Genomic DNA, 15999 nt, shown 5'->3' with positions numbered 1-15999 from the left:
TGGCGACTAGGGGATTTTCACAGTAACTTCATTGCAGTGTTAATGTAAGCCTACTTGTGACTAATAAATAAAATGTATTTTGATGCTTGTAGCTTAACCCTTTTAAGTTCCAGTATCGTTCTGGTAAATCTGCACAGCACCCATTCCAAGACCAATACACCCTCCTTGAGGTACCATATCCAAAATTGAAAACCCTGTTCTAAAAAGAACAGGAGTGTTATCCCTAGCACCAATGTTTATCTCTCGACCAATATTATTCAGATTATTAGGCCATTATCATATTGCTGCCTTCGGGACCCTCCTGTGCACAAAAAGACGACTTTGTTTCCATTACAATAGTGACTTCAACTCAAAAGTACTTGATTGTCTGTGAGGTGCTTTGGGATGTTCTGAGGGGAGGTCATGAAAGGTGCTATATGAAGGGAAACTTATTCTTTGTACTCAATATCTTTGCTCCATACAGTCCCAAGTTTCTCACCATTTAGTAAATATTCCAATTTATCTGAAAATTAGCCAGACCTTTTCGGGGGTGAAATTGGGAAACATTTGCAAACAAAGGATGGTAGAAGTTTGGAAATTTCAATGCTAGGCCACTTGTTAATTTAAAATCAGCCAATCTGTATTTGTTATCCAACAGTATTAAGGAGACTTTGGAGTCCTTGTGCATCAGTCACTGAAAGTAAGCGCGCAGTTACAGCAGGCAGTAAAGGCAAATGGTATGTTGGCCTTCATAGCGAGAGGATTTGAGGATAGGGATGTTTTGCTGCAATTGTATAAGGCGTTGGTGAGGCCAGATCTGAAATATTGTGGGTGGTTTTGGTGTCCTTATCTGAGGAAGGATGTCCTAGCTATAGAGGGAGTACAGCGAAGGTTTAACAGGCTCATTCCTGGAATGGCAGTTCTGTCATATGAGGAGAGATTAAGTTGGTTAGGATTATATTCATTGGAGTTTAGAAGAGTGAGAGGGGATCTTATAGAAACTTAAAATGCTAGCGGGGTTAGATAGGGTAGATTCAGAAAGAATATTCCTGGTGTTGGGGGGGGGGGGGGGAGTCCAGAACTAGGGAACATAATTTGAGGATAAGGGGTAAACCTTTTAGAGCTGAGGAGAAATTCCTTCACCCAGAGGATGGTGAATGTGTGGAATTCACTACCGCAGAAAGTAATTGAGGCCAAAATGTTGTGTGGTTTCAAGAAGAAATTAGATATAGCTCTTGGTGCTAAAGGGATCAAGGGATATGGGGGTGAGGGGGAACAGGATATTGAATTTGATGATCAGCCATGATCAAAAAGTGTCGGAACAGGCTCGAAGGGCCGAATGGCCGCCTCTGGCTTTTAGTTTCTATATGGGGCAGAGTTGGGTATATGGAGTTGAGCCATGATCTCGTTGAATGCTGGAGCAGGCTTGAAAGCATAAATGGCCTACAGATGTGTCTTCCCCCTCTATATAAATTTCTGAGATTGCTGAAGTCTGCTCGGTTTATAGTAAAACACTGTTCTGAAGGCTTAAACATATTGACAGTCATCCATATATTAATTACCAGTACACGTGCTGCAGTCTCTTGCTGTGTTAAATATTGGAAGGGGTTGCAAACTGTAATTAAAACTTAAAATTGGAATTAGAAAACTGAATTGTTGGGCTAAAAAGGGAACGTCGGTTCATCAGGTTTGTCTCGCACAAGGTGGCTGGAAATTTATGACCCAAGTGCTGACCACCACTCTTCACAGCTCTGTAATGTGAAAGAGGTGAAAAATTCCCCAAGACCCAGAAATGTGTTTTAAAAAAGTCAGGAGACTACCTTACTGGTTCCATCGAGCCTGTCCCCAGATGTTTGTGACCTGTTGTGAAAAGAATAACTCTAGTACTGACTTCTGAATGAAGTCGATTTTTAAAAAAGTTTTCCTTCAGTGATTTTTAAACGTTTTTTTTCCACTATCCGATCTCAAAAAGCAGAGGTTTTACCTGTTTTTACCCAGGTTTCCTTGCACGTGTGAAAAGGTTGTGTTGCTTACCCTTGTTCAAATTGTTAGGTTGTTTTCTGAGCGATTTATGGATCAAACATGGGTAAATTGCAATTTCAGCACTGATCAGCTATGATATGGAGTTGAGAACTAGGGGTCATAGTTTGAGGATAAAGGGGTAAACCTTTTAGAACTGAGGTGAGGAGAAATTTCTTCACCCCAGAGAGTGGTGAATGTGTGGAATTCACTACCACAGAAAGTAGTTGAGGCTAAAACGTTGTGTGGTTTCAAGAATAAATTGGATACAGCTCTTGGGGATCAAGGAGGGATCAGGATATTGAATTCGATCAAAATGAATGGTGGAGCAGGCTCGAATGGCCTACTCCAAAAGACGTGCGGGTTAGGGTGCATTGGCTGTGCTAAATTCTCCCTCAGTGTACCCGAACAGGTGCCGGAGTGTTGGCGACTAGGGAATTTTCACAGTAACTTCGTTGCAGTGTTAATGTAAGCCTACTTGTGACACTAATAAATAAACTTTACAAACTTTAACATAGGAACAAAAAGCAGGAGTAGTTTAATGCAGAGCGGGCTTGATCGTCTGAATGGCCTTCTGTTCCTGTGAAAGGTGGCACCCAACTTTTTGCACACAAGAAAAACACCAGATAAATGGCCAATTCAGTTAATTGTGGTGTCAATGTAGAGAAGGAAGTATTGGCCAAAACACTTGCGGGGAAGTGAGGTGGGTGTAGCCTCCCCAGCTGCACTTCGATGCCAAGGAATTTTTATGTCCCACCTGAGGGGAACTTGGCTGAAGGCTCATCTGAAATAAAACACCTCTGACAGTGAAGCACTTCCTTCAGAGTACCGCACTGGAGTGTTAGCGGAGGTTGTACTCCGGTCTCTGAGAGAGAACCTGTAAATGTTTGTTTTTATTTCAAACCATGCACGTGCCATTTGGATTAGCTGAGCTTAATTTACAGTAGAATTCTTATTTTGTTGAATAGAATATTATCCTGGGTGCTAGGAGCCAGCATTGGAATATACAGGCAACGTTTTATAATCTTCTGAGGAACCAGGGGACAATTGGAAAAATATTTTTTTTCATGGGCACAGGCACACATTGCGGCACAAGTAACATTTCTGTCTTTTGTTTCTCCACCTCTGGATTGGGAATCTTCAGAATTGCCTTATTTAAAGAAATGGGAAAAGTGCCTTCAATATTTAATTGAACAAAGGTTGAAACAGCACAGTCTCTTAATGTTCGTTTATGATTCTCATAGAATCCCTACAGTGCAGAAGGAGACCATTGGGCCCATTGAGTCTGCACCGACCACAATGCCACCCAGGCCCTATTCCCATAACCCCACTTTACCCTGATACTAATGCCCGCCTAACCCGCATATCTTTGGACTGTGGGAGGAAACCTGAGCAGCCGGAGGAAACCCACACAGACACGGGGAGAATGTGTAAACTCCACACAGACCGTGAACTGAGGCTGGCATTGATCCCGGGTCCCTGGCGCTGAGGCAGCAGTGCTAACCACTGTGCCACCGTGTCGCCCTTTAATAGGATGAGTTGCAATAAATTGAGTTTTGTGGGTGCTTTGAATGCAATTTGTGCTTTAAATCTTGAGCCGCCTCCTCCTCTTGAAGGTACTGGCTCATTGGGGTAACAGCCCTTTGGTAACATGAGGATAGTTGCACAGCTGGGTCTGAACCTATCATCCTCTGACATCTCCTGTACACTTTCTGGAAGAGGTCACTAAACAATAGCCAGGAAGCAAAATATTTGCTGCATGCCTGCCTTTTCCTCCACTTGACTTGGGAGCATTGAAACTAACTTGTGGTATATGTTCGACTGAGGTCACTAACTCTGAGGCATGCAAGGAATTGAACTAAGTACCTTCTTGAGCTCTGGGATGTTTACCTATCAAATTGTTAGTAGGAAAATAGTTAAAAGTAGTTCACACCTTTAAGGCTGTGTGGAAATAATTAAAGGTAAAATAAACCAGGAACCATTATTGTTTGGAGTTTGAACCAAAAACTGTGGTTTTTGTTCCCCACTTGCATTTGTACTCTAACCACCTTTTGTCTAGTTGCTTCTGGTTGCTTTTTGCTGAGGTGCTTTGCACAGTAGTTCTTAGACATCTGAGTCTTGATTAAAGAATGTTAGCCCATGCTTAAGGGAAAGCTGAATAAGTGATTTACTCCACAGTCATCTTGAATGGTGGGTCTGGGAAGAAATTGTGTAATGATAGAATATCCTGTGAGTTCAGAGCTGCATAGGTAACTATTTGCATTTTATTGGTTTGGCAGTTATCAGTAGTTCTTGGGGAAAGGACTCCTGTAGTTTAACCTCAGGATATTAACCCTGTAAGTCTTCTGTTCCCTTAAAACTGAGTGAGCTCTGCCTAACACCACTTCCTATGGCAAAACATCCTCTGCTCTTGCAATCTTCCATGTTAAGGACATTTCTTTTGGAAACTTCCTGGAACACCTAGATAACAAAGACCTATGTCAGACTCTGATTTATTGACTGCAGCTCAGCCTTCCACACCATTATCCCCATGAAATTCATCTCCAAACTCTGGGGCTTGGCTCCTCCCTCTGTGACTGGATCCTGAACTTCCTAACCCACAGACTACAATCAGTAAGGATGGGCAACAACACCACCACCTCAATCATCCTCAACACCGGTGCCCACAAGGCTGCATCCTCAGCCCCTTACTATACTCACACATTTATGACTGTGTGGCCAAATTCCCCTCCAACTCGATTTTCAAGTTTGCTGACGACACCACCATAGTGGGTTGCATCTCAAACGATGAGACGGAGTACCGGAATGAGATAGAGAATCTGGTGAACTGATGCGACAACAATAATCTCTCCCTCAATGTCAACAAAACGAAGGAGATTATCATCAACTTCAGGAAGCATAGTGGAGAACATGTCCCCGTCTACATCAATGGGGACGAAGTAGAAATGGCAGATAACTTTAGGTTTTTAAGTGTCCAGATCATGTACAAACTGTCCTGGTCCCTCCATGCCGACCCTACAGTTAACAAAGCCCACCAACGCCTCTACTTTCTCAGAAGACTAAGGAAATTTGACATGTCCATTCCAACTCTTTCCAACTTTAACAGATGCCCCATAGAAAGCATTCTTTCTGGTTGTATCACAACTTAGTACAGCTACTGCTCTGCCCAAGACCGCAAGAAACTACAAAGGGTCGTGAACGAAGCCTGAGTCCATCACTCAAACCAGCTTCCTGTCCATTGACACTGTCTACACTTCCCGCTGCCTCGGCAAAATAGCCAGCATAATCAAGGACCCCACGCACCCCGGACATTCTCTCTTCCACCTTCTGTCGGGGAAAAAGACGGAGGACAATGTACCAACCAACTTGAGAACAGCTTCTTCCCTGCTGCCATCAAGCTTTTGAATGGACCTACCTCACATTAAGTTGATCTTTCTCTGTACCCTAGCTACGACTGTAACACTACATTTTGCGCGCCTTTCCTTCTCTATGAATGGTATGCTTTGCACAGCGTGCAAGAAACAATACTTTTCACTGTATACTAATACATGTGACAATAATCAAATTCTAACCATGCTCCTCACTTTGAGGCATCGCCCTGGGTTTCGAGAGTAAGATTGGCACCTGTACTTTAAATGTAACTTTTTTCTGTGAGAAAATGTTTAAAGATGACAACTAATGTCCAGCCTTCACATTCCTATTTTTGCTTTTCTTTTGATCTTCCGTACACAGGACTGAGAGCGTGTGGTGACGAGAAAACACTAAGGTTCCCACAACCAACTTGAAGGTACAGAACTTGGTAACATTTCTCTCTCATGTTATTTATTAATTAATTGTACTGTATTTGAGTGAACATTTCAGATTGATCATGCAGCACTATCCAGAATATTAATCTCTGTTCAGATGCTGATTGACTTGCTGCGTATTTCTATCGTTTGCAGTTTTGTGTCTTGCAACAAATAAATGAGAATTTTCCTGGAAAACGCTATCAAAGCCCACAGATACCTGAACACTGTAAAATATCCTGTTCTCTATTCGCTCTGTTTGAGGTCCACTGGCTCTATGACTTGGGACTGAAAGACATTCAGCTCCTGTTCAGTCAGATCATGGTTAACCTGTGTTATCTCTATTTACAGTACTTTTGCACATCCCCCTGGCGACACCCAACAAAAATACAATTTAGCAGCACTGCGAGTGTGCCTGTACCACAGGGGTTCAAGAAGGCAGCTCACCACCACCTTCTCGAGAGTAATCAGCAATGGGCAATAAGTGCTGACTTACCCAGCATTCTGTAAAATGAATTTTTAAAAATTTCAGTTGATCCAGCATCCATACCCTTTTGGGAGAGTTCCAGATTCCTATTTTTTTTGTGAAGAGTTGCTTCCTGATTCCACACTCTGGAACATAAGAGCTAGGAGCAGGAGTAGGTCATCTGGCCCCTCGAGCCTGCCCCGCCATTCAATAAGATCATGGCTGATCTTTTCATGGACTCAGCTCCACATACCTGCCCGCTCACCATAACCCTTAATTCCTTTACTGTTCAAAAATTTATCTATCCTTGCCTTCAAAACATTCAATGAGGTAGCCTCAACTGCTTCACTGGGCAGAGAATTCCACAGGTTCACAACCCTTTGTGTGAAGAAGTTCTTCCTCAACTCAGTTCTAAATCTGCTCCCCCTTATTTTGAGGCCATGCCCCCTAATTCTAGTTTTACCCTCTAGTGGAAACAACTTCCCTGCTTCTATCGTATCTATTCCCTTCGTAACCTTATGTTTCTATAAGATCTCCCCTCACTCTTCTGAAGTCCAATGAGTATAGCCCCAGTCTCTCCTCATAAGCCAACCCTCTCAACTCCGGAATCAATCTAATGAATTTCCTCTGCACCCCCTCCAGTGCCAGTATATCCTTTCTCAAGTAAGGAGACCAAAACTGTACACAGTACTCCAACTTTGTGCCGTACCTCCCCATAAGAAGAAAAGGTTCCTCCACATTTAGGCGGCACGGTAGCACAGTGGTTAGCACTGCTGCTTCACAGCTCCAGGGACCTGGGTTCGATTCCCGGCTTGGGTCAATGTCTGTGTGGAGTTTGCACATTCTCCTCGTGTCTGCGTGGGTTTCCTCCGGGTGCTCCGGTTTCCTCCCACAGTCCAAAGATGTGCGGGTTAGGTTGATTGGCCATGCTAAAAATTGCCCCTTGGTGTACTGAGATGTGTAGGTTCGAGGGAATAGCGGGTTAATATGTAGGGGTATGGGGGTAGGGCCTGGGTGGGATTGTGGTCGGTGCAGACTCGATGGGCCAAATGGCCGCCTCCTGCACTGTAGGGTTTCTATGATGACATCTATCCCCTTGAATCCCTACCCCTCAATTTTCTACTAAATTGGGGTGTTTACTCAATATACATTGGTAGGCTTAATCCAACATCCTGACAGCTTCAGCAAAAGATATTTGAGCACACTGAGCTGGAAATTGATATGCATTTCAATTGTATTTTTGAGGGGCGCAACTATACAAATTGGCAGTGAGTCTAAGCTACTGCCGTCAGATTGATCCTCATTGTTTTAGGTGTACCTGCAAATTAGATCAATTTAAATATTTAAAGAGGTTTGGGAGCCCTGTTTTGAGATTTTTCTGAAAACCTGGTGGATCATCACCAGTTTTGTGGTTCTGTAATCATTTTGTGTTGGTGTAAGTTCTCGCCTTAGTTTGATTCCTGAACGACAAAACATGTGGAACTTTTACTGCTGCTCAAGTATATAGCGACTTGGTTCATTTCCTTGTGCTTTACTGTGGCCGTGGGATAAAGGGGAGCTTGGGTGGAGGCAGAACAGGGGAAGTAGCTTTCTCCCACAAGTTCACCACACAGCTAGATTTCAGCTGCAGGTGGGAACCTGGTCACTCCTCTGAGGATTGAGTTGTAGAGCTCCTGGCAGTTGGACTGATGCACTTGTGTCCATGGTTAACTGCCCATCCTTTCAGCTTGGATTAATATGAATTGTCTACCAGATCACAGCACAATTGTGGATCATTTGGCAGTTTTTATGGTTCCAATTGCCCCTTTTCTGGGGATTACGCTTGTTTCATTTATTTATCCTTGAAATAAAACTTTTTTATTTTTAATATTTTCTCACCTGACATGGATTGGCTGACTCATAGAAGACAAAAAGTTGGGATGAGGGGAACATTTTTAGGATGGCAACCTGTAACTTGTGACATGCCACAGGGACCAGTGCTGGAGCCAAAATTATTGACAAATGACTTGGAGGGAAGTGAATGTACGATTGCCAGGTTTATTCATGACACAAATAGGTGGGAAGGCATGTGGTGAGGATGGCAGTATCCAGAGGGATGTAGATAGGTTAAGTGAGTGGGCAAAAACATGGCCGATGTGACGTATGAAATTGTGAGATCATGTGCTTTGGTAGGAAGAATAAAGGAGTTAAGCATTTAAATGGAGAAAAACTGCAGCACAGAGGGATTTTGGGGTCCTTGTACATAACAGAAAGCTAGCTTGCAAGTTCAATATGTAAATGGAATGTTGGCTGTTACTTTTTATGCTCTGTGAAACAGGGAAGTCTTGCTAAACTATACAAGATGTGGAGTTGCCGGCGTTGGACTGAGGTAGGCATAGTAAGTAGTCTCACAACACCAGGTTAAAGTCCAACAGGTTTAGTTGGTAGCACGAGTTTTCGGAGCTCTGCCCCTTCATCAGGTGAGAGGCACTCACCTGATGAAGGGGCAACGCTCCGAAAGCTCGTGCTACTAAATAAACCTGTTGGACTTTAACCTGGTGTTGTGAGACTACTTACTAAACTATAAAAAACCACACCTGGGATGCTGTGAACAGCTTTGGTCCCCTTACCTAATGAAAGATGCATTGGAGGCAGTCCAGAGAAGCTTCACGAGGTTGATCCTGGGTATGGAGGAATTTTCCTATGAGTGGTTGGGCCTGTACCCTTTGGAAGAATGAGAGGCGACCTTATTGAGATATACAGGATTCTCATGGGGCTGATGGGGTAGATGCAGTGGGGTTCTTCCCCCTTCTGAGAGAATATAGGACCAGGGGGTATAATCTCAGAGAAAAGGAGTCGCCCGTTTAAGACAGATGAGAAGGAATTTCTTCTCTCAAGCAGATAGGGAATCTGTGGAATACTTGCTGCCGAGCGCTGTAGAGGCTGGGCCATTAAGTATGGCTCAAGGTTGAGATGGACAGATTTTTAATCAGTCAGGGGATAAGGCGGGAAAGTGGAGCTGAGGATTATCACATCAGATCAGTCATCATCTCATTGAATGGTGGCGCAGACTCTGAGCCGAATGGCCTACTTCTGCTCCTATGTCTTACGGTCTAATGCAAGGCTACGAAGATGACCTTTCAAATTAAAACCTCCTGTTTGGACACCACATTGGGTTTAGACTTGTAACAAAACTTGGCCAAGTTCCAATGCTGAGTGGTGTTTCATCCTTTGTGCATTGAGTCTGTAAATTTATCCTGTTAAGTTTTTGTTCAAGTTTGAATGGCAATACAATCATAAAGTGCCTCTGGAATTATAAACAGTGTGCAGTTATAGATCTTGGTCAGTGTGGGCCATTCAGATTTCAAACATAGACCTGCTCTGACAGCTGCTTGCCAATTTCACCTTAAATCGATGCAGCTACCATAGATTTGATTTTTTAAGCTATGACTTATTGCCACGTATACAGTGAAAGGTATTGTTTCTTGCACGCTGTACAGACAAAGCATACAGTTCATAGAGTACATAGGGGAGAGGGTGCAGAATGTAGTGTTACAGTCACAGCTAGGATGTAGAGAATGATCAGCTCAATATAAGGTAGATCCATTTAAAAGTCTGGTGGCAGCAGGGAAGAAACCGTTCTTGAGTCAGTTGGCACGTGACCTCAGACCTTTGTACCTTTTTCCTGGTGGAAGAGAGAATGTCCGGGGTATGTGGGGTCCTTGATTATGCTGGCTGCTTTTCCAGGGCAGCGGGAAGTGTAGACGGAGTCACTGGATGGGAGGCTGGTTTGCATGATGGACCGGGCTATGTTCATGACCTTTTGTAGTTTCTAGCGGTCTTGGTCAGAGCAGGAGCCCAGACCAAGCTGTGATACATCCGGAAACACAGTCCTTAAATGTTGGGTGCTATAAAACGGGAGGAAAGTGGCAATGCAGGGGTTTTCTTTTGAGTGGATAAACACAAGACAAAACCAACAATTCACAATGGAGTGGAGCGTGTGGGGCATTGCACTTTCTGGGGAGGGTGCATGTGCGATCGGATGGAAAGTAGAGAGGGACAGAGGGTGTGGAATTTGCACGTATGGAAATTTCAGACAAAAGCAAAATGTTGCAGATGCTGGAATCTGAAACTTAAAACTGAAAACACTAGGAATACTGAGTTCTAGCAGAATCTGTGCAGACAGAAGTGACGTTGGTGCTTTCAGGTCAGTGATCTTGAATGGTCATCAAATTGAAATGTTTAGCTCTATTTCTCTCTCCACACATGCTGCCAGACCTGCTGCGTATTTCCAGACAGATCAGTAGAACTTTGAGCAAAAAGTAATTTCATACTGTCACAAAGAACAAGTGGTGGATCATGATTTTAAATTTTAACGTTTGGTTTATCTATTTCTCTTGGTTTTAGTGGAATACCTGTTTAGTTTTTTGAAAGCTGCAGTGACTTTTGCATCGTTCCTACTGCGGAGAGTGGGCTTGAGTTGACATTTGACTTTGCTCTTGTGACATGAGGCTGCTTGATATTTCTCCGTTATATTCATTGGCATTTAGAGAGGGGGCATGTCTAATGTTAAGTTTCTATGACAAGGTAGATTTAAAAAAACGATGTTTCTGATGGTGGGGGAGTCCGGAACTAGGGGTCATAATTTGAGGATCGGACTGCCGTGAGGAGAAATTTCTTCATCCAGAGAGTGGTGAATGTGTGGAATTCACTACCACAGCAAGCGGTTGAGGCCAAAATGTTGTGTGATTTTAAGAAGAAATTAGAAATAGCTCTTGGGGGCTCAAGGGATATGGAGGGAAGATGGGATCGGGATATTGAATTTGATCAGAATGAATGGTGGAGCAAGGCCGAATGGCCTACTCTTTTTATATTTTGGAGCGATTTACGGAGTTGCTTCTCACTCCAAGTATCAGATCGGAGTTCTTCATTCTCATCTTTAACTTCATGATGTTTTAGCTCGTCGTTCACTCTTTCATTTTTGCCACTCATGATTTTATATGAAAGATTTTTTCCTTGGGGGGGGGGGGGGGGGGGGTGTGGATTGAAGTTGATTTGTGTATACAATGGGAAAGGTCACCTTTTACTCATGCATTTTTTTAAGGTTATGCTTTTGTATATTTTGCTTTTAACTTGTTGCCTTAGTTGCTCCGGCGCTTGTTATCAGTATCAGTGACTGACCTGTAGCTGTTGTCCTCTTGCACAAAGGCACAGTGCAAGCTTGGGAGAAGGAATCAGGCAATTGTTTTGTTATTCCCCAAAGAGCTCCTTCAGGACAGGTATTTTTTTTTAAAAAAAGACAAATTCAACTACCTGCCATTTGTACTTTACTGAAATCCCAGTGAGAGCACAGGAAAGAGTTAAAATTCTGGGCAATAAAGTACATAAAAAATAGACAGCCTGTAGAGTCTGCTCCATCATTCAGTACAATCATGGCTGGCCTCCTGCCTCATGTCCACTTTCCTACCCTTTTGGCATGTCCCTCGTTTCCCTGAGACCAAAAAAATCTCTGACTTAAGTATACCAGTGACAGAGCATCTGCAACGCCCTTGGGGAAGAGCATTCCAAATATTCCTGACCGAGTGCAGAAATTTCTCCTCGTCTCCGTCCGAAATGATTCACCCCTTGACCTGAGACACTGCCCCGGTGCCCCGGGTGGATGGATTCGTGAAAGCTATGGCTAATTGCTTATTTATTCTGCAGGGGACTGTTGAAGTAAAACTATGTCCGGAATTGCTTTGAGTCGACTTGCGCAAGAAAGGAAAGCCTGGAGAAAGGATCATCCTTTCGTAAGTATACTTTTTGGCAGCAACGTCGGCCACTCCTTCAGGAATATTTATATCAAGAAGTGGAATAATCCTTTAGAGGATTGCAAGCCTTGGTCGCCAGGCTTGACTTCTGAATTATTGTGCAAGTTTTACCAATGTTTGCTTGAATCGTTCGAGTGTTGACTGCAGAGCACACATCGTAGTGGAAAGTGCAAATCTATCTGACACTTAGAATCATGAATTAGTATACAGCGCAGGAGGTGGCTGTTTGACCCATCGAATTCTTGATCTTGTCCTGAATCCCTGCAATATTTTTCTCTCTTTATTATTTCCCTTTTGAAGGCTACAGTTCAACTCTAGCAGAATACAGCACTGAAAGAGGCCATTGCTTCCTAAAAGCTTGCCTGCCTGATAATTGCAGCATAGTTGAATCAGTAATCCAAGTGGTTTGCTATCTCAGCTAAGTGTACTTCTCTTTTCTCTGTCTCGTTCCAAATTTAAATTGGTATTGCTGCTTGCTTTGGCTGATTTATTTTTTTGCTTCGGGAAAACTGCTGTGCTACCAGTACAAGATCAAAGTGGTCACTTTCCTGCTGCCCTTCTCAGCTAAAAATGCAGAATATCCTAGGGATAAGGATTTTTATGACGGCAAAATACTGTGGATGCTGGAATCTAAAATACAAAATACTGGCGAAACTCAGCAGGTCTGACAGCATCAGGGCGGCACGGTAGCACAGTGGTTAGCACTGCTGCCTCACAGCTCCAGGGACCTGGGTTCGATTCCCGGCTTGGGTCACTGTCTGTGTGGAGTTCGCACGTTCTCCTCGTGTCTGCGTGGGTTTCCTCCGGGTGCTCCGGTTTCCTCCCACAGTCCAAAGATGTGCGGGTTAGGTTGATTGGCCATGCTAAAATTGCCCCTTAGTGTCCTGGGAGGCGTAGGTTAGAGGGATATGGGGGTAGGGCCTGGGTGGGATTGTGGTTGGTGCAGACTCGATGGGCTGAATGGCCTCTTTCTGTACTGTAGGGTTTCTATGATCTGCAGAGAGAGAATAGAGCCAGCATTTTGAGTCTGGATGACCCGATCCGATCTGATCAAGGGTTTTTATTTTTTGTCAGAAATATCTGCGCTTGCTCAGCTGCTTTGAGTTGAATTGAAATTATTTTGCATTCTGTTGGTTGACCTTTTGTGGCATTTAATATTTTAGTGTAGTGAGACACAAGGTGAGCAATATCTTGCGCCGTGGACTCCTACACACTTGGGGATTAGACTCAGGTTGTTTATGCATCTTCCATAAAAGAACCTTGGTATTAGCATCTTTCATGAGGTCAGGACATTCAAAGGGGTTTTACAACCAGTGGAATACATTTTGAGGTGCACTCGTTATTATGTAGGCAACTCGCTGATACCAAATGTGCCCCACTGTGGGTGGGACAGTGGTTAGCACTGCTGCCTCACAGCAACAGGGACGAGGGTTCAATTCCAGCCTCGGGTGACCGTCTGTGTGGAGTTTGCACATTCTCCCCATGTCTGTGTGGGTTTCCTTCGGGTGCTCCCGTTTCCTCCCACAGTCCAAAAGTGTGCAGGATAGGTGGATTGGCTATAGCAAATTGCCCCTTAGTGTTGGGGGGATTAGCTAGGGTAAATACATGGGGTTATGGGGATAGGGTCTGGGTGGGATTGTGGTTGGTGCAGACTCGATCGGCCAACTGGCCTTCTGCACTACAGGATTCTATGGTCCTCTGGCCTTGCTGAGTTTCCTGTGATGTATAAACATGGGCGTTGTTGCTCTGAGGGGTAGGAATTTGGAATATTCTGTTAAAATGCAATTCTTTAAATTGCACTGAATGTGACTCCCTGTTGATCAGAAAATAAAGATTGATTAAATTAAATTGTTGGGACTGGAAGTGGGTAGTCCCCCACTTGGTCCAGACGAGAAGAATATTGAAGTTTAATTTTACTGCTTAAGTTCAGAATCTCCAGTATAAATTGATTCGCTGACTGAAATTGTTCAATGTCAATCTCTGCCCATCTTACGTGGGTAGCTGTTGTAGTAAGCCAGATCGGCCCTGGGTGAACATTTGTGGCACAGGGTTAGTAGTAGAAGACACTTGGTCTTGCATTATTAGTGATAGGTCTTGAACAAAAGGCTGAGGTGGGGAATATTTGTCTACCATAAAAGTTTACTCGGAAGAGGAAGGACTTGCCAGTAGCAAGAATTTACGTCCAGAAAAAGATTTGAGGAACAGGATAGATTTGGTGTTGAAAGAAAATAAGAAGGTGATATGTAGGATTGTAAAATAGCTTTTCATTTGGAATGATAGAATGGGATGTTATGGCAGGCTTTTTATATGTTTAAAAAAAATACATATATCATGTCTTTAATGTAGTAAATGCCCCAAAGTGCTCCAGAGGACCTGGGTTCGATTCCTGGCCTAGGTCACTCTCTGTGCAGAATCTGCACGTTCTCCCCATGTCTGCGTGGGTTTCTTCCAGGTGCTCCACAGTCCGAAAGACGGCTGGTTAGATGCATTGGCATCCCTCAGTGTACCCGAACAGGCGCCGGAGTGTGGCAACTAGGGGATTTCACAGTCACTTCATTGCAGTGTTAATGTAAGCCTACTTGTGAAACTAATAAATAAACTTTAAGCCTTAGCAAAAAAGGTTGACACTGAGCCACATGATATTAGGGCAGGTGAGATTTAGTGAGGAGGAAGATTCAAGGTGCATCTTACTTGTGAAGGGAATTGAATGCAAGTGCAGGGCATTGGTGAGAGCACATCTCGAAACTGTGTCTCCTATTGGTCTTATTTACTAGACTAATATCTAGACTGGACAGGTTGTCTTATGAAGAAAGACTGGACAAGCCAGGCTTGTATCTGCTGGAGTTCAGAGAAATAAGAGGCGACTTGATTAAAACATGTAGGAATCCTGAGAGGACTTGACAGGGTGGATGTAGAGAGGCTGTTTCCCCTTGTGGGAGAATCTAGAATTGGGGGGCTGCTATTTAAAAATAAGGGGTCGTCCATTTAAAACAGATTAGGAGAATTTTTGTTTGAGGATCGCGAGTCTTAGGAACTTGCTTCCTCCAAGATGCGGTGGAAGCAGAATCTTTGCCTTAAAAATATTCAGAGTTAGGTAGATTATTGATGAGCAAAGATGAAAGATTATTGGGGTAGACAGAGGTTGAAATCAGATCAGCCATCATATTGAATGACAGAGGAGGCTCGAAGGGCCAAATGGCCGACTCCTAATTTGGATGTCCTATGTAAAAAAAAAAAGTGATTTAAGGATGGAATTCTAGAGCTTGGGGTCTAGGCAACTGTCAGTGGTGGAGCCATGAAAAATAGGGATGCTCAAGAGGCTGGAATTGGAGCAGCTCTCAGGTTCTCTGTTGTAGGGTTGAAGGTGGTTACAGGAATTGGGAGTAACAATTCCCTGGAGGGAATGGAACATAATTTTAACTTTGCGATGTTGTTGGACTGGAGGTCGGTGAAAGTCAGCGAGCACAGGAATGGTGACTGAACAGGACTTGGTGCAAGTTGGGACATCTGTAGCAGAGGTTTAGATGGTCATAGAATCCGTACAGTGCAGAAGGAGGCCATTTGGCCCATCGTGTCTGCACCGACCACAGTTCCACCCAGGCTCTATCCCCGTAACCCCATGTACTTATCCTTTTAGTGCCCCTAACACAAAGGGACAGTTTACGATAGCCAGTCAACCTGACCTGCATATCTTTGGAGAGTGGGAGAAAACCAGAAGCCCACGCAGGCACTGGCAGAACGTGCAAACTCCACACAGTCACCCAAGCTGGGAATCGAACCCTGGTCCCTGCTGCTGTGAGGCAGCAGTGCTAACCGCTGTGCCACTGTGAAGTTTACACTGGGTAGGACACCAGGCGTGTTGGTTATGAAACACAACTCATTGGTTCTCTAATCTCATTAACGAATCTGATTAGATGATTAGAAAAATAGATTGGATGAGCCAATGTTCTCCTGCCCAGAA

General features: G+C 43.8%; 1 protein-coding gene across 1 annotated transcript in view; it reads left to right on the top strand.

The window, feature by feature from the left end:
• LOC144509084 (SUMO-conjugating enzyme UBC9) overlaps positions 1-15999 on the top strand; it is a 53058-nt gene that overhangs the window by 13038 nt on the left and 24021 nt on the right. Inside the window, exons 2-3 of the mRNA XM_078237420.1 lie at positions 5731-5785; positions 11932-12017. Coding sequence (XP_078093546.1) covers positions 11952-12017 — 66 coding nt within the window. The 5' untranslated portion in view covers positions 5731-5785; positions 11932-11951. The remainder of the gene's footprint in view (positions 1-5730; positions 5786-11931; positions 12018-15999) is intronic.

The sequence above is a fragment of the Mustelus asterias genome, chromosome 21, assembly GCF_964213995.1.
Source record: "Mustelus asterias chromosome 21, sMusAst1.hap1.1, whole genome shotgun sequence".
NCBI classification, from domain to species: domain Eukaryota; kingdom Metazoa; phylum Chordata; class Chondrichthyes; order Carcharhiniformes; family Triakidae; genus Mustelus; species Mustelus asterias.
Note: the sequence above shows the minus strand (reverse complement) of the source record. Positions and strands in the feature narration are given on the sequence as shown.